General features: G+C 43.0%; 1 protein-coding gene across 1 annotated transcript in view; it reads right to left on the minus strand.

Annotated features, from left to right (window-relative positions):
* Positions 1–17,981, minus strand: part of LOC134582716 (vomeronasal type-2 receptor 26-like) — a 94,778-nt gene that overhangs the window by 49,521 nt on the left and 27,276 nt on the right. The window contains exon 4 of the mRNA XM_063439359.1: positions 7,465–8,259. Coding sequence (XP_063295429.1) covers positions 7,465–8,259 — 795 coding nt within the window. The remainder of the gene's footprint in view (positions 1–7,464; positions 8,260–17,981) is intronic.

Genomic DNA, 17,981 nt, shown 5'->3' on the forward strand with positions numbered 1-17,981 from the left:
AACGAAATGGCTATCTACCTTTCAAAAAAATCAATAAATATGTTCACTCGTTTGTATTGATAGAAACACATTTCAAGATGGCTAATCAAAGGTATGTGACGCCAATTAAAATATCTAAATTTGATACAGGTATGGATATAAAGTGTTGGAAATGTTGAGAGGAAAAAGGGAGGTAATGCTATTACATTGCCAATGGCCAAAATTAAATAAAATAAAACAATTTCTAATTACTCATTGTTTAATAGCTTGTAAAATAGTAATAGCAAGAAATTGGAAGGGAGACACCCCCTTTAACATCAAGTTAATAACAATACAGTTGGTTTACCAACTTAAAATGGAGAAGGATCAATGCAAATTTTATGAATGACAACTGGAACCTATGGGATAGTTGGGAGAAAAATTACTACAAATGTAATATTAATACCATCTGAACTGTGATAGAGGGGTCGGTAGTCTGGAGAACTCTCGGGGGGGAGGGGTTCTGGTTTTTTTTGTTTGTCTTTTTTTTTTTTCCTTTGTTTGTGTATATGAATGTTTTACTATTTTTTGTGTAAATGTAATTATGGTGAAAAACTCAATAAAAAAGATTTTAAAAAAATAATAATGTTTACCACTGCGCTGTAAGCACACTATTAGACGATTCTATTTGACTTTCAGATATGAAGTGCACCCCACTAAAATACTATTTAGCAGGTTAGCACCCAAACATTTTTACGTTTTAAAACTGCAATGTGACAGCAGTATTTGACGATTCTATTTGACTCTCAGATATGAAGTGCACCCCACTAATGTACTAGTTTGCAGAATTCTTTCCTAAGCTGTCCCTCACAGCTGCAGCATCCTCTCCCTACACTAATAAGAGTTCATGTGTGTGCGGCGCTACGCCACTCCAGCTTATATAAAGAGGCTGGGTGAAGTGACTGGAGCAGGTATGGAAGTCCTGTCAAGGCTCTGGAAAGTTGGAAGACAGTGAAACGGATTACCAAGGGCTGCAGGAACAGGTAAGCGTTCCCACCAGTTGAAGATAATTAAAATGGCTTCCACAGACCGGAAGTCACGGTATGCAAATTGCCAGACTGAACGATTATGGGGAGCGGTATGGCGTCCTTCAGAAGAGAAATCAAGCTGGCCTGCCTTTTTTATATATATATATATACACACACACACACACACACATATACAGGGGCGGGCTGGGACGGGGAGAAGAGAGGCAATTGCCCCCCAGGCTGCTCTAAATCCAGGGCCGTCTTTCCAGCAAAAAGACAATTTAAAAAAATGTCCCCACCCCCATGGGCCTGTGGTGCTGGTAACAGGGCCCACACACTGAGGGAGCCCACCAGGTGGCCCATACACTCAGGGCCACACGGTGAGCATGTTTCAGCAAAGGGCCCAGTTGGGTACTGTGGCCCTTTAACAGCGCAACCAGGCCCCATTATGGCAGCATGGAAGTGTAGATCGTGAGTAACTTCCTCCCATGGTGAAAGAGAAAATGAGCCATGCAGGAGAGAGGCAATGCCATGAGGCAGTGTGAGAGACAACAAGCAGAGCCAGACCCCAACTCCCATGCACTCTAGCCAGCACACTGGACCCCAGGAAAGGTACCAGCAAATGTAGGAAACTGACTTTAAAAGTGGTTGTGCGTGTGTGAGTGTGTGTGTGTGTGTGTGTGTGAGTATGTCTGTGTGTGTCAGTATGTCTGTGTGTCAGTATGTTTGTCTGTGTCAGTATGTGTGTGTGTCATTATGTCTGTGTGTCAATATGTCTGTGTGTGTCTGTGTGTGTGTGTGTGTGTGTGTGTGTGCCAGTATGTGTGTGTTTGTCAGTATGTGTGTGTGTGTCAGTATGTCTGTGTGTGTCATTATGTCAGTCTATGTGTGTGCAAGGATGTCTCAGTGTGTGTGCCAATTTGTATGTGTGTTTGTCAGCCGGTATGCCTGTATGTGTGTGTGTGTGTCAGTATGTATTTCTGTGTGAGTCAGTATACCTGTAACAGTGTGTCTGTCTGTCTCTGTGTGTGTGTCTGTCTGTCAGTGAGTGTGTGCGTGTGCCTTTCAGTGAGTGTGTGTTTGTTAGTGTTTGACATGGATAGTGAGATGATTTTGTGGTTCAATGGGCCACTTGACTGGATTTGCCCCCCAGACCTCAGGCTGCTAGCCTTCCCCTGTGTGTGGCTTGTGTCAGTGAGCTTGTCTGTAGTGAGCATGTGTGTGTGTGTCAGTGAGCTTGTCTGTCAGTGCACTTGTCTGTAGTGAGCTTGTGTGTGTATACATATACACAAACTCACTACAGATGAGCTCACTGACACACACATGCTCACTACATACAAGCTCACTACATACCAGCTCACTAACACACACACACACACACGTTCACTACTAGGCATGTGCATGGGGAAAATGTTCGGTTCTGTTCGGCATTCCGAAATTCGTGATTTTCGCAATTCGGGACTTCGGCAATTCGGCACTTCAACACTTTGGAAATTCGGCAACTTCGGAACTTCGGCACTTCAATACTTCGGAACTTCGGCAACTTCGGAACTTCGGCACTTCAGCACTTCAGCACTTCAGAACTTCGGAACTTCAGCTCTTCGACACTTCGGCACTTCGGAAATTCGGCAATTTCGGAAATTCAGAACTTTGGAAATTTGGCAACTTCAGCAACTTCGGAATTTCGGAACATCGGCATTTCTGAATTTCGGCACTTTGGGACATGTGCAGCCGCTTAGTAGATAACTCCCTAATTCCCACAGTATTAAGGAGTTATCTACCAAAAGGCTGAAAGACCTAAATTGGTCTTTCAGCAAAATTTAATACTAAGTAAAATTACTAATACTAAGTAATACTAAGTAAAATTTTGCCCCTACTCACTATACCGCGAGTAGGGGCATGTTAAGTAAACAGTGAGCAGCCTGTGGTTGCTCACTTTAAAAAAAAAAAAAAAAACAGAGTCTCCCTTCCCGAACCCCCACCCGTGACGCACGAGTTGGGGCTTTTAAACACACTCTATAATCCCTGAGCACACACACTTTACTCCCCCGGCCCCCACCCCTGAGCGGCGGGTGGGGGCCCTAATGTAAAGTGATGGGGGGAACTACTGCCCTCCCCCCCGGCCCCCACCCCTGAGCGGTTGGAGGGGGCCCTAAATACTAATAAGGGGGGGACCTAGTGTCCCCCCCCCGGCCCCCACCCCTGAGCGGCGGGTCGGGGCCCTACATTGGAATAAGGGGGGGACCTAATGTCCTCCCCCCTGGCCTCCACTCCTAAGCGGCGGGTGGGGGCCCTAAATACTAATAAGGGGGTGGACCTAATGTCCTCCCCCCTGGCCCCCATCCCTGAGTGGCGGGTGGGGGCCCTAAATTTTAATAAGGGGGGGAACTTATGTCATCCCCCTGGCACCCACCACTGAGCGGCAGGTGGGGGCCCTAAATACTAAAAAGGGGGGGAAGTAAGGTCCTCCCCCCCTGGCCCCCATCCCTGAGCGGTGGGTGGGGGCCCTCAATACTAATAAGGGGGGGACCTATTGTCCTCTCCCCCGGCCCCCACCCGTGAGCAGTGGGTGGGGGCCCTAAAAAATCCATCTTCACCCATGGAAGGCTCCACGCAGACTGAGCTCTGCAGGTCGGGGAAGGCTTATGAAGCCTTGCCCCACCCTGCAATAAGGCTCAGAGCACTCTGATTGGTGGGTTTAAGCCATCCAATCAGAGTGCTCTGACAGGTAAATGAAGAGACTGACAGGTAAGTCTCTATATTTACCTGTCACAGCACTCTGATTGGTTGGTTTGAAATCCACTAATCAGAGTGCTCTGTGTCATTTTACACAGCGTGGGAAAGTTCTTTGGAATTTTCCCACGCTATGTAATTTGACTCATAGCACTCTGATTGGTTACTTAATCCACCAATCAGAGAGTGGTGGGGGCCAGGGGGAGGGCATTAGGTCCCCCTCTATTCTGATTTAATAGGTCCCCCACCATTATTTTATATTAGGGCCCCCACCCGCCGTTCAGGGGTGGGGGCCCCGGGGGGGGGGGGGCAATAGGTCGCGGGTGGGGCTCGGGAAGTGGGACGTTTTTGGGGGTTTTTTTTTAACAGTGAGCAGCCAAAGGCTGCTCACTGTTTACCAGACATGCCCCTGCTCGCGGTATAGCGAGTAGGGGCATAATTTACTAATACTAAGTAATCTTTACTTAGTATTAGTACATTTGACTGAAAGACCAATTTAGGTCTTTCAGCCTTTTAGTAGATTGCTCCCTAATACCGTGGGAATTAGGGAGTTATCTACTTATTCATTCCTGTCATTACACTGACTGGCCAAGTAACTTACATTTTATATGAATGTATGTTACTTGATTGTTGTAAGTGTTGCAAATGCTCACAGCTGAATCCTGGATATGTTTGTATACTTTTTTATTTAAAATCGTATACAATGTAACATTCTTCTTCTTTCACTGGGTAAGTATATTAGTACTTAGGCAATACTGTACTTCGGAACTTCGGCACTTCAGCACTTCGGAACTTCGGCACTTCGACACTTCGGAAATTCTGTAATTTCGGAACTTCGGGACTTCGGCAAATCGGCACTTTGGCAATTCGGACATTCGGAACTACCCGAATGTCCTAATTGCCCGAAATTCGTCCAAATTCATATTCGGACCGAAACGAATTGCGCATGTCTATTAACTACAGACAAATGCACTGACAGACAGGTTTACTGTGTGTGGCTTGAGTCAGTGAGCTTGTCTGTAGTGAGCATGTGTGTGTGTCAGTGAGCTTGTCTGTCAGTGCACTTGTCTGTAGTGAGCTTGTGTGTGTATACATATACACAAACTCACTACAGACGAGCTCACTGACACACGCATGCTCACTACATAAAAGCTCACTACATACCAGCTCACTAACACACACACACGTTCACTACTAGACATGTGCATGGGGAAATTTTTCGGTATTTGGGCACAATGGGGTTTTGTATGCTGTTCCCGGCCCTTAAAATACTGTGGAGCAGTATTACAACTTTTAAACTGGCACTTCGACGGATGCAGTCGAAGTGCCGAAGTCGTCGAAGTGCCGAAGTCGTCGAAGTGGACACCATTACAGTCGAACACTTGGCGGCAGCCATTTTAATCCAGTTGAACGCGGTGCGCTGTACCTTCCCCTACCCTTCGACACTGCGGCTGGAGACTAAGTCCCGTTCGAAGATTCAATCCCACGTTCGAATGGGACTTTGTCATTTCTGGGTGTAAAACAGACCTCTGGTAGACAATATAACACCACGGAAACACAACCCCGGTTTCACTTCGACACTTCGACAGAAGTCGAAGTGCGTTCGACGATTCGAACGCCGCCTTCGGATGGAACTTTGTTATTTTCAGGGCAGAAATAGGCCAACCGCACAGCCTGAATCTGTGGAACTGTTTTGGGCATGGAAATGTGCCTGCGGTCGGTCACAAAGGACTTCCGACTAACTTTTGAACTAATGGAAGGATTTGCATGATTTTTGAGTATGTTCATATTTTAAGTGTGCTGATTAATAATATTAAGATTGAATGTATAGTTTTAAAGTTATAAAAATGTATAAAAAAAATTAAGTTTTAGCTTGGAGATAATTGAGGAGATACAGTGAGAAACTCAATTATCTCCCAAGCAGAGGGGAGGGAATATGTGGGATGTAACCGATAGTTGATTGGTTAATGCCTAATTGTCTGTGGGTGTCTCCCTTGCAGGGGAGCACTGCATAAAAGCAGAGTACCTGCCATTAAACCTGAGTTCTTCTTCACCCTCAATTTGAAGTGTCGTCTCTTATTGGGGGTATCTGCTACAAGGGATTGCTATGCTTGTCATATTCCCTTGCTGTATCACTGCTAAGCTCTTGGAATAGCTGGTTCCTTTTTTGCTATATGAAGGAGTCTACGGTCGTTATGGTGTCTGCTGCAGTGCTTGGAGTCCTCAGGAAGCGCTAGGAGCATCCTTCAACGGAGGTACCCAGTCCGGGTGCCGGTCGATCCATTACAATCAGTATGTGTGTCTATTAGTATGTATGTGTGTGTGCGTGTATCTGTGTCCTTTTGTATCAGTGAATGTGTTTGTGTCTGTGTGTATTCCTGTGGGCGGTCTTGGAGGCGGGCCCCCGAGGGCCCAGACCCTGAGCACAGTTAGGGGCCCCAAAATTTCTGGTGGAGGCCCTGCCGGTTGGGCTGATGGTCATGCGCCGAGGCCTTCAAGAGAAATCTGCAGAGTCGGCACTATCCAAGCGTCGGCCCTGCTATGTGTGCCATGAGGGTCAGTGAGGGAAGAGGAAAAGAGGACCCGGGAGCTCTGGCTTGCATCTCTGCCAGGTTACTCTGGCAAGGTTGGAGTGTTGCCGTGGTTACCATGATAGTTCTCTGATCTTGCGAGATTGACCTCTAGCCTTAGGAGCTACAGGCGAGTTCACTCTCTACTAGGACCAGCAGAAAATATCTAAATGTTTGAGCAAAGATAAGAAGAAAGGGTTGATATAACGTATATTTATTTAAATATATATATATATATATATATATATATCTATGCATTAATCTGCCACTCACATACAAAATACCTCTCCAATCACACACTTTACCACATGCACATACACATTGTACCTCACACACACTGCACCCCTCCCATAAAAACTGCACCACTCACACACACACAGACTCACTCACACACACACAGACACACTGCACCCCTCATATACACACTATACCTCACACACCATTGCACCAGCCACATACACACACACATTGTACCCTTACACACACACTGCATCTTTTACAAACACATCGGGCACCCCTATACACACTGAATCCCTTATAGACACACACATATTTATGACATACACACTCTGGATCCCCTATGCACACACTAGATCCTCTAAGCAAACACACTCTATAATCCCTGAGCACACACACTTACCATCTTTTTCACACATACACTACAGCGCCTATGCACACATTCACTACATCCCCTCTACATACTAACTAGCCACACATACTACCCCACAAACTCAACACAACTGAAACCAACCTATTAGCACAAAACACCACAACATAACCAGCTCACTCTACACATGCAGTTCCACAAACAGACTCCAAACACATGAAAAATACACTTTCCTGGTCATTTTGTGCTCTGGTACCCCACTTATGGAGACACCAGAGAAAAGCCACAAGCATTCACAGTGCAAGCATGTTAATAAATTAAGAATAGCCTGTTTTTGCAAGTTTGAGTTGTATCTTCTATGGATTCAATCTGTTACTTGTGGGATCAGTTTGATTAGTAACTCGATTCCTATTACATGACAGGACATATAGAGCGGCTGTTAAATTAGCAGCCAGTGATATGATTTAACTGAATTTTAATGTTATTATCCAAAAAGATAACATGTTTAAAAATAAAAACTGATGTATAAGTATAAACTAATCTGAATATGTTATGTTTTCCTACTCACCTTCCATGCTTGGATCTCATTTATAATGTGCTCCTTATTGAATTCAGAGGTCAATTCATGCAAAGCATGTGCCAAAGCATATACTGCGTTGTATATAGTATAACTGTATTGAGACATGTATTTATGGATATTTCTGTATTCTTTAGATCGGATTGTCTCATTGCCCATGCATAATTCAAAGTCACCACTCTTTCTTATATAATTGCAGTCATAAAGCTCCATCCATACACGATTAATATAGAAATCATTTGGATAACTGACAGGATTAACATTTTGAGAGAAATCTTCAAAGTTTGGACTTGTTTTTGTATGAATCGTGAAAGACAAACTGCCGTTGAATGGCTCAAAGCTTAGAAAACTGAATTCAACTCCCTCAGCCAAATTCCAATGGTAGGAGATGATCCAGATCTTCTCAGGACTCGGATACATGTATAATAAGGTTTGTAATTGAAATACATAGTCTTGATCAGCATAAATAACAATAGCATTAGCTTTGGTGGTTTTCAAAATTTTAGCAATTCTTGCTTTTAATGCATCAGCTAATTTATTACGATACGGGAGAAATTCCAAAAAAGCAACACAGTATCCATGTAGAGAGAGCTCCTCCTGAAGCACTTGACTGGCCTTCAATCCAGACTCATCATCGGAAACCAACATTCCGACCCAGGACCAGCCAAAATATCTAAGCAACTTGACTATTGCCTTGTATTGGATATTTTCATTGGGGACAGTGCGGTAGAAAGATGGAAACTGGACTTTATCACTTAGGGTGGAATCCAACGATGAGTAGCTAATCTGAATATTAATATAGTAGGGATATAATATAATTATGAAGGTTATACATTTGAAAATAAAATGCAGTTAATATACATTGAACATTAAGAATAAATACATATTAAAGTGTAGGAAGGTTTCATGCTATATGTGTGATTCCCTCTGCTATTCAATTGGAGGATGTATGAATATTATAAATTACATTCATTTCTCTGTCACAGTTTCGTAGATAGAGCTCAGAATGCAGTAACAAACCGATAATGTCTGAAGTGAGGTACAGGCAAGGATAAAGCTGAAGCGAGGCCAGGCAGTCAATAGGTCAGGTGAGACAAAGACAAAGTTCATGTACCAGATATTCAGAGCAGGATCACCCCTAGGGGTTTGAATGTGGACATGGATATTGTTTGTTTTTTGAATTAATTGAATGTATATATCTTTAAATTAATACACAGTAGAATATAATATAATACAATTCAAACACCTAGTAAAATACAATACTAATTTAGTAGTAAAATGTACAATTCCTATGTCACCTTCTTTGGAACGAGTGTTTAATTACTTATGCTATTTCACACAATATGGATATGTAACCGAATATATAAATAAATATTCATGTCACTTCACATAAAATGGAGTTATAATGGCGATATGGTCATTTTAGTTTTGAGTAAATTTTGAGTGTTTAATCACTTGTTTAACCATCTTATACAATATGGATGTGTAATCAAATATAAAAAAAATTATAAAATGAATTCACAATTGAAGGGTGATTATCTATGTCACTTTAATGGATATTATGATAACAACATTGTTATTAATATATGAATTTATTATCAGCATTATTGATAGATTATGGTTGATGGTTATTATGATAAAAAATATTGCTGCTATTGTATGACTCCACTATTAGTATTATCAGTAATCAAGTAAAATTATAATAGATACAATGAATGATTAACTTGGATGGGAAGTTTTTCATTCATTTTAACTGGTTAATGTTATTATTATATTTAGAGGACATATTATTATTATTAATTTTGACTGGGATATATATATATTTTTAATGTGATCAAAGAATATACTCTAACAGTTTTTTATTCCTAGTGGCCTGAGTTAAACACTAAACGCTTCTTTAAGCTGTCATAAACGCTGTGGAACGCACAGCCATTTTTCTTCCCGAGCGTGGAACGCACAAAGATCATGTGATCGGCAATTATACACGTGACGCAGGCGTGGCGTATGACGAATGCGGAAGTGGCTGGAGCTTCGAACGGACCCGTTTTTTTTCATCGCGGCTAAACAGCTACACCTGAGAGGAAAACCTCGACGAATTGGAACCAGGCAATTAGAAGACACCCACTATTCCACCAATGACTTGCAGGGTTTAGCCCTATATAATAGCTTTTGATTGTTAGCGTTTTTAGGATGCTGTTTTTGATTTTATGTACCTGTTAAATGTGATTTGCTGAAAGAGGTCCCTGAGGAAGTCCTTTTTGTATAAGGACGAAACGCGTAGGACCAGCATCTCTTTCTTATCTGTTTTTACTATATTTTGTTTTATTTAACCTTTTCCAAGTGAATAAATCGCCTTTAAAGTATTCCTTTGGTTGCTGTCTGTGAGATTTCGTGCTGACCTGGATACCCTATCGGCTATCACTTGAGGAGGGAATTTTAAAGGGACATACCCCCCATTTCCATCTAGGGGAGGCACCTATAACACGCTTTATTTTTCTGGAATATGTGAGTGCATTCTGATCACTGGCAATTTTCACTACAGTTTATTAGCAATATTTGCACTATGTTTTGTCCTCTATCATAGGTACACTAGCAATATCCCATCAATTATATAGTCCTGTTACCTGGTTATCAGCTGGGAGATAACCTTGGGAGGCCGTGTACCTATCAGTTAAGTTATAATTTTTTTGTGTTTCATCACTTTTTCACGGGTGTCCGTGTTGTTTGTTATTTGCAGGATCAAGGAGAAACTGATCACAGCATTTGGCACAGAATACTGAGCATAGGTAGCAGTTACGGGTGATTGGTAAGGGTTTCGTTAAACCTGTCGTTCTTCTGTTAGAAGTCTTGGATTTGGCACATAGAGTACAAGAATTGACATAACTTTGTAATTTTTTTCTCAAAGAAGGCCACCAGAAATATATTTGAACATGCTGTATCAACCCTTTGTCCACAGTGACTGGGTGTATCATGAAAATGTTGTAAGATGTTCAAACAGATTTTTGGCACATACATCTTCTCATGAGACATGAGATAATCTTCAGAAGAAACAGAAAGTGAAGAGGATGAGGTAGATTTTGTAAGTTTGTAGTAACATGTCAGTTCTCCACACAAAATTATGTTCTTTATTTTTGTATTTTTTTTAGAAACATAGAAACATAGAATATGACGGCAGATAAGAACCATTCGGCCCATCTAGTCTGCCCAGTTTTCTAAATAATTTTATTAGTCCCTGGCCTTATCTTATAGCTAGGATAGCCATATGCATATCCCACACATGCTTAAACTCCTTTACTGTGTTAACCTCTACCACTTCAGCTGGAAGGCTATTCCATGTATCCACTACCCTCTCAGTAAAGTAATACTTCCTGATATTATTTTTAAACCTTTGCCCCTCTAATTTAAGACTATGTCCTCTTGTTGTGGTAGTTTTTCTTCTTTTAAATACAGTCTCCTCCTTTACTGTGTTGATTTCCTTTATGCATTTAAATGTTTCTATCATATCAAAGTGGCCTCGTCTTTCTTCCAAGTTATACTAAGTTCCTTTAACCTTTCCTTGTAAGTTTTATCCTGCAATCCATGAACCAGTGTAGCAGCCCTTCTCTGAACTCTCTCTAAAGTATCAATATCCTTCTGGAGATACGGACTCCAGTACTGTGCACAAAACTCCAAGTGAGGTCTCACCAGTGTTCTGTACAATGGCATGAGCTCTGAATTTCTTGCTCTGAATATCTTGTCTCTCTTTCTACTGCTAATACCTCTCCCTATACAACTGTCAGGGTCTTACCTGAGTTGGGAGTCTGTAGCGCAGATATGTCGCTCACCCTTGCAGATAGCCACAGGCCGAGGTGGTCAGGTAAGAATTCACCTGGCCTGTGGGTCTGTGCACGGGGGCTGTGCAGGATGCAGTACCAAATACGCAGGACAGGCAAGGACAGAACCAGCAGGATAGTCGAGGGATAGCCGAGGTCAAAGGATGCCAGAGGTCAGGAACAACAAGGAGTAGCCGAAGTCAAGGGATGCCAGAGGTCAGAATAAACGTAGTCACAAGCCGAGGTCAAATAAACGAAGGAGATAAACTGGAACACTGGTACGACACAGCAACACAAGATCAAAGACTTGACACTGAGTACAGGGCGAGGCTGGGTTTAAATACCCTGCTGATGATAGATCAGAGTCAGGTGAGACACAGACAAGTCAAGGTGCAGCCCCCGGTGTAGTAGCCATGCCAGGATGAACAAGACCGGAATCAGTAGTCTCTGGTAAAGCTGCTGTGGCTCAGAGGCAGAGAGCAGGACTAGGATAGATAAGTTCCCCGGTTCAAGTCCCCTGTTGGGAATTCCAGGAGCGACCACGTCTGGCCGTCTGTCTCACAGGTGAGTACCCTGACAGTACCTCCCCCTTCAAAAACGACCTCTGGGCGTAAGTAGGCTCCTCATAGAAATAATCCGTCTCTCCAGAGTCACTCTCAGAATCCATTGAGTCCCCATAGTGAAAGTCCTCAGTATGGAATCCCTGATTAGCTCGGGATTTCCCAGTACCAGCTTCTGGTACGGCTGACGATCGGTCTAGGTTCCGGGTAGGGGTGACAAAAATTTCCACAACTTCGGAAGGGACAGTGCTCGTAGCTAGCAGTGCTTTTTCGAACACTTCTAGGTCATTTTTACAGACCGTAGTGCCATTAGAAGCAATGACACAATCCATAGGTAAATCCTTTTCAAGTGGGCAGGAAGTAGTGGTGGTACTACAGGAAGCAACTTTGGTAGTAGATGCAGACGACTCTGGAGCAGGGGGTATAGCATTTTCCATGGAAGCCAAGCCTGGACAGGAATAACGGCTCCCTTGTAGCTCTTTAGGCTGATAAGCGGTGTACACTGGACGAAGAATATTATTACCCAGTCGGAGAGCTGGAGGTCTAGGAGGGCGAACAGGACAAAGCGTGATGAAGTGTCCTCCTTCTCCACAGTAAAAACACAGACCATGGCTTCTCCTTCGGTCCCTCTCCCTAGGTGTGACTTTTCAGTGGACACGTCCAATTTGCATAGGTTCCTCAGGATCAAGTGGAACACAGGATACCTCTGGAGTTTTCCTGGGAACTGGATCATAAGAGGGCATCACTGGGGTGTGGTGATAGTACTCGGTTCCTTGGTAACGTAGACTCCGCGATTTTTTAGTAGGTGGAGCTGGCTTGGGCTTAGTGGTCCTGCACTGTGAGTCCAAAGCAATAATAAAGGATTCCCAGCTGACAAGGACAGGACTCTTCCTCTGCAACATTTGGTAAGACCAAACTTGAATGCGTCCAGACAACAGGTTGATAGCCGCTCTGACCCTGATGAAATCCGTGGCGTAAGTTCGAGGCTTTAAAGAAAACAATACCTCGCAATCCATCCTGAATGACTGAAAGGACATGTAGTTACCATCAAATCTGTCGGGCATGATGACAAAGGGTTCCGGGGCTGGATGTACTGCGCCTTTAAGAGAAAAAATGTCCTGCTGCAACTCCGAAACAGTCTGGGCCAGGCTGGACACTTGCTGGAGTGAGGGTGAGCACATCTCTGCGGACTCCATATTGGTCAAGTCTTTTGTCAGGGTCTTACCTGAGTTGGGAGTCTGTAGCGCAGATATGTCGCTCACCCTTGCAGATAGCCACAGGCCAAGGTGGTCAGGTAAGAATTCACCTGGCCTGTGGGTCTGTGCACGGGGGCTGTGCAGGATGCAGTACCAAATACGCAGGACAGGCAAGGACAGAACCAGCAGGATAGTCGAGGGATAGCCGAGGTCAAAGGATGCCAGAGGTCAGGAACAACAAGGAGTAGCCGAAGTCAAGGGATGCCAGAGGTCAGAATAAACGTAGTCACAAGCCGAGGTCAAATAAACGAAGGAGATAAACTGGAACACTGGTACGACACAGCAACACAAGATCAAAGACTTGACACTGAGTACAGGGCGAGGCTGGGTTTAAATACCCTGCTGATGATAGATCAGAGTCAGGTGAGACACAGACAAGTCAAGGTGCAGCCCCCGGTGTAGTAGCCATGCCAGGATGAACAAGACCGGAATCAGTAGTCTCTGGTAAAGCTGCTGTGGCTCAGAGGCAGAGAGCAGGACTAGGATAGATAAGTTCCCCGGTTCAAGTCCCCTGTTGGGAATTCCAGGAGCGACCACGTCTGGCCGTCTGTCTCACAGGTGAGTACCCTGACAACAACCATGCATTCTGCTAGCATTTCCTGCTGCACTATTATATTGTCTGCCTACTTTTAAGTCATCAGAAATAATCCCCCCTGTTACAAAACTGTTACAAACACAGATTATGTTGGCTCTTTTGTGATACTATGGCTTCGGTACTTGAATTCTGCACCCTCTCCCGAATGGATTATATATACACCGGTTTGTTAAACGAACAACCGACCACCCGGCTCCTGGCGTGTGCCGCCACTTAACCCCGGTCACCTCTCAAACTACCGAACGGTCGACCACCTGGCTGGGAGAGTGTGCCACCAATTGATCACCCAGGGAGTTGCAGTTTGCGATTAACCGCAGGCTAATTGACGGCCCCAGGATATATCCGTTCATGCCTTATCTCCCAAAGGTTAAACTACCGAAAGGGTCACGAATGGGGACCACCTTCAACCTGGCATGTGGCCTCAATTAGAATGTGAAATGTTGCGGTTAACCGCAGGTTAAGGTCCCCTTCACGGCGGGCTAAATTTGTATTCCGAACAGCGACGACATCCAGCCAGAGAGCGGGGATTCGGGCACAACTCTGTCCGTTATTAGTTCCACGAGTTAACGCTGAGGTCCCGCTGCCTATTGTTAAACCCACAAACATGGCTGCCATCTCCAGCCTGCGACCAAATACACGAACAGACTTTATCATGATGAAATACAGCAGAGGGTTCGTGAGTTTGGGTCACTATTCGGTGAACTAGAACACACAGACCAGAGCTACAAAATGAATGGTGAAAGTACCAAAGTATATACTAAAATGCTAGAGTTATGTATTTTTAATCTGTTTTCTGTGTGTAAAATAAACATGGGTTTTGGGCGCTTGGAGATAATTGTATTACTCTAACCATTGGATTTATTATCTCCAAGCTGGGTGGTAGCAAATTCAAATGATACAATGTATTCTTATTGGTTGATCCCTTGTGTTATCCATGTATCCCATCAGGTCCAGAGGGGGCTGTCCCTGGACCTGAGATTTTGCATAAATACCGATCCCTGTGTGCCATTAAAACCAGATCTTGTTTGACCTTCAAATCGCAGCCTCGACTCGTTTTGTGGGGAAAAGAGTATCCTAGCTGTAAAATAGCTAGTGGGATTGTTCTAACTTACAGGATCCTTCTGGATATCGAGCTAAAGCGGCTTCTCTCTCTCTCTAAACTGGGATGCAGACTATCCAAGCGATCCAGCTTCCAGCTAGCCTGGGAGTAACCGTAACAACCCTTAAATCCCTTTCCTCAGATGTTGAGGTTAGGACTCTATCAAATATTCTGTACTCTGCCCTTGGGTTTTTATGTCCAAGATGCACTTATCCACATTAAATGTCAGGTACCACAACTCTGACCATTTTTCTAGTTTACCTAAATCATTTGCCATGTGGCTTTTCCCTGATGGAACATCAACCCTGTTACATATCTTAGTATCATCAGCAAAAAAGCATACCTTACCATCAAGACCTTCTGCAATATCACTAACAAAAATATTAAAGAGAATCCCTGAGATATCCCAGTGGTGACAAGCCCATGCTTTGAATGTACTCCATTGACTACAACCCTCTGTTGCCTGTCACTCAGCCACTGCCTTACCCATTCAACAATATTGGAATCCAAACTTAAAGATTGCAGTTTATTGATAAGCCTTCTATGTGCAACAGTGTCAAAAGCCTACTGAAATCTAGGTATAGGTCAGCAGCACCCTGATCTATTATTTTAGTTACCCAATCAAAAAAATCTATAAGATTAGTTTGGCATGATCTCCCTGAAGTAAACCCACGTTGTCTCTGATCTTGAAATCCATGTGTTTTTAGATTTTCAACAATCCTATCCTTTAACATGGTTTCCATCACTTTCCCCACTACTGAAGTAAGGCTTACTGGCCTATAGTTGCCCGACTCCTCCCTATTACCTTTCTTGTGAATGGGCACAACATTCCCTAACTTCCAATCTTCTGGCACTACTCCTGTTAACAATGATTGGTTAAATGCATCTGTTAATGGATTTGCTAGTACACCACTAAGCTCTTTTAAAAACTTTGGGTGTATTCCATCAGGTCCAATTGACTTATTTGTCTTGACTTTTGACAGTTGAAATAGAACCTCTTCCTCTGTAAACTCACATGTAACAAATGACTCATTTGTCCTTTTTCCTTCATTTTCATCTGGAAATACTGAACACAAATATTAATTGAAGCAGTCAGCTAGGCATTGATCCACTTCTACATACCTTCCTTCTTTTGTTTATAATCTAACTAATCCTTGTTTTACTTTCCTTTTATCATTTATGTATCTAAAAAATGTTTTGTCCCCTTTTTTTACTGACTGTGCTATTTTCTCTTCTCCGTGAGATTTGGAAGCTCTTATAACTTGCTTATCCTCTTTCTGCCTAATCTTATAGATCATTCTGTCTTCCTCACTCTGCTTTTTTTTTTATAATTACTAAATGCTAACTTTTAGTTTTTTTTACTATTTTGGCCACATCTGCCGAGTACCACGGTGGTTTCTTTAATTTTTTGCTCTTACTGACAAGCCTAATGGAATTTTCTGTTGCTTTCAGCAGTGCAACTTTTAAATAATCCAATTTCTCTTGGACTCCATTTAAATTGTTCCAGTCTGATAATGACTCCTTTACACATTATTCTAATTTTAGAAAAGTCTGTTTTTCTAAAGTTTAAAACTTTTGTTTTTGTGTGGTGTGACTCAGTCACTGTTCTTATATTAAACCACACTGACTGATGAGAACTGGATCCTAAACTTTCACCTACAGTAATATCTGACACCAAATCTCCATTTGTTAACACTAAATCTAGTATGGCCTCTTTACGAGTTGGCTCCTCAATGACTTGTTTTAGAGACAATCCCAGTAGGGAGTTTAGAATATGTGCTCCTGGCACAAGCAGCTATTTTGGTTTTCCAATTCACATCAAAAAGATTAAAGTCACCTGTGATGATAACTTCCCCCTTTGCTGTCTTTATCTATTTCCTCAACTAGTAGATTATCTAACTCTTCTATTTGTCCTGGGGGGCTATAAATTACACCTACATGAGTTACTGTGTGATTACTAAAATCTAACGTAACCCAAACTGACTCTATGTTTGCCTCACTAACTTTTATTCGGCTAGATTTTATGCTATCCTTCACATACAGGGCCACCCCTCCCCCTTTCCTGCCTTCCCTGTCTTTTCTATATAAAGAGTACTCTGGTATTGCTATGTCCCAGTAATTTTTCTCATTATACCTTGTCTCAGTAACAGCGACTAAATCTACATTATCAGTTGCCATTATTGCCACAAGTTCATGGATCTTATTCCCTAAACTGTGAGAATTTGTAGACATGACTTTAAGCGTATAATTTTTAACACACTTGCTACAGGCACCTTCTGTCCTTGTTTTGGGGGGCAAATGGATTGATGTTTCCTCACCCTTTTGCCCCCTTCCCCGCTCCCAGCTTAAATACATCCTAGCAAAACCTCTGAACTACTTACTGAGAACATTTGTTCCCTTTTGAGAAAGATGCAAACCATCTTTTTTGTACAGTTAATTTCCATTCCAAACAGAGCTAACATGAGAAATGAAGCCAAATCCTTCCTCCCGACACAATTCACCAAGCCACAAGTTAAAGTCCCTAATACGCATCCGCCCGTCGTTCTGAGTGTTATGCACAGGCAGAACTTCAGAGAATAACAGTGTGGAAGCAACCTGCCATATATCATTGGCAAAAACACTAAAAACTTCCTTTACCTCTGAAACCTCTTTGCAAGACAAGTCATTTGTCCCTAGATGGACAAGTACATCCAATTCCCCTTCCTGCTTTGCTCAAAGGGAAATATTATAAATACGTCTCCTGTCTCCTGTGAGTTTATTGTGGCATATTCTGTGCAGAGCAGCCTTGATAAGGTGTCTGATTTTATGGTTTTTGATCCAGGACAAAATGCCCAACTTGCTTGTTGGGGGTTCAAATGTATTGTGGTTCGGATTGTCATGGTACCTGCCACTCTCACCTCCTTCTCCTCCAGCAATTTCGGCACTTTGGACGCCGGCCGTGATAGCCCCGCCCCCTTTTATGACGCGGCGCAATTCCGCCGACGTCATGACGTCAATGACGTCACGACCCGCGGGAAATCTCAAACCAGGACATTTTGGGGGCGTGGATATCAATTAAAGAAACAGGGTATAAAATGTACTCACTTACAGTGAGTCATTGCCCTGTCGTGGTTTCAGCTTGTCTGTTCCCTCAGTGCGTTCTTATTCATTTTGTTCTTCGGTTATTGACTTGGCTTGTATCTTGAC

Source organism: Pelobates fuscus, chromosome 13 (genome assembly GCF_036172605.1).
Source record: "Pelobates fuscus isolate aPelFus1 chromosome 13, aPelFus1.pri, whole genome shotgun sequence".
Lineage (NCBI taxonomy): Eukaryota > Metazoa > Chordata > Amphibia > Anura > Pelobatidae > Pelobates > Pelobates fuscus.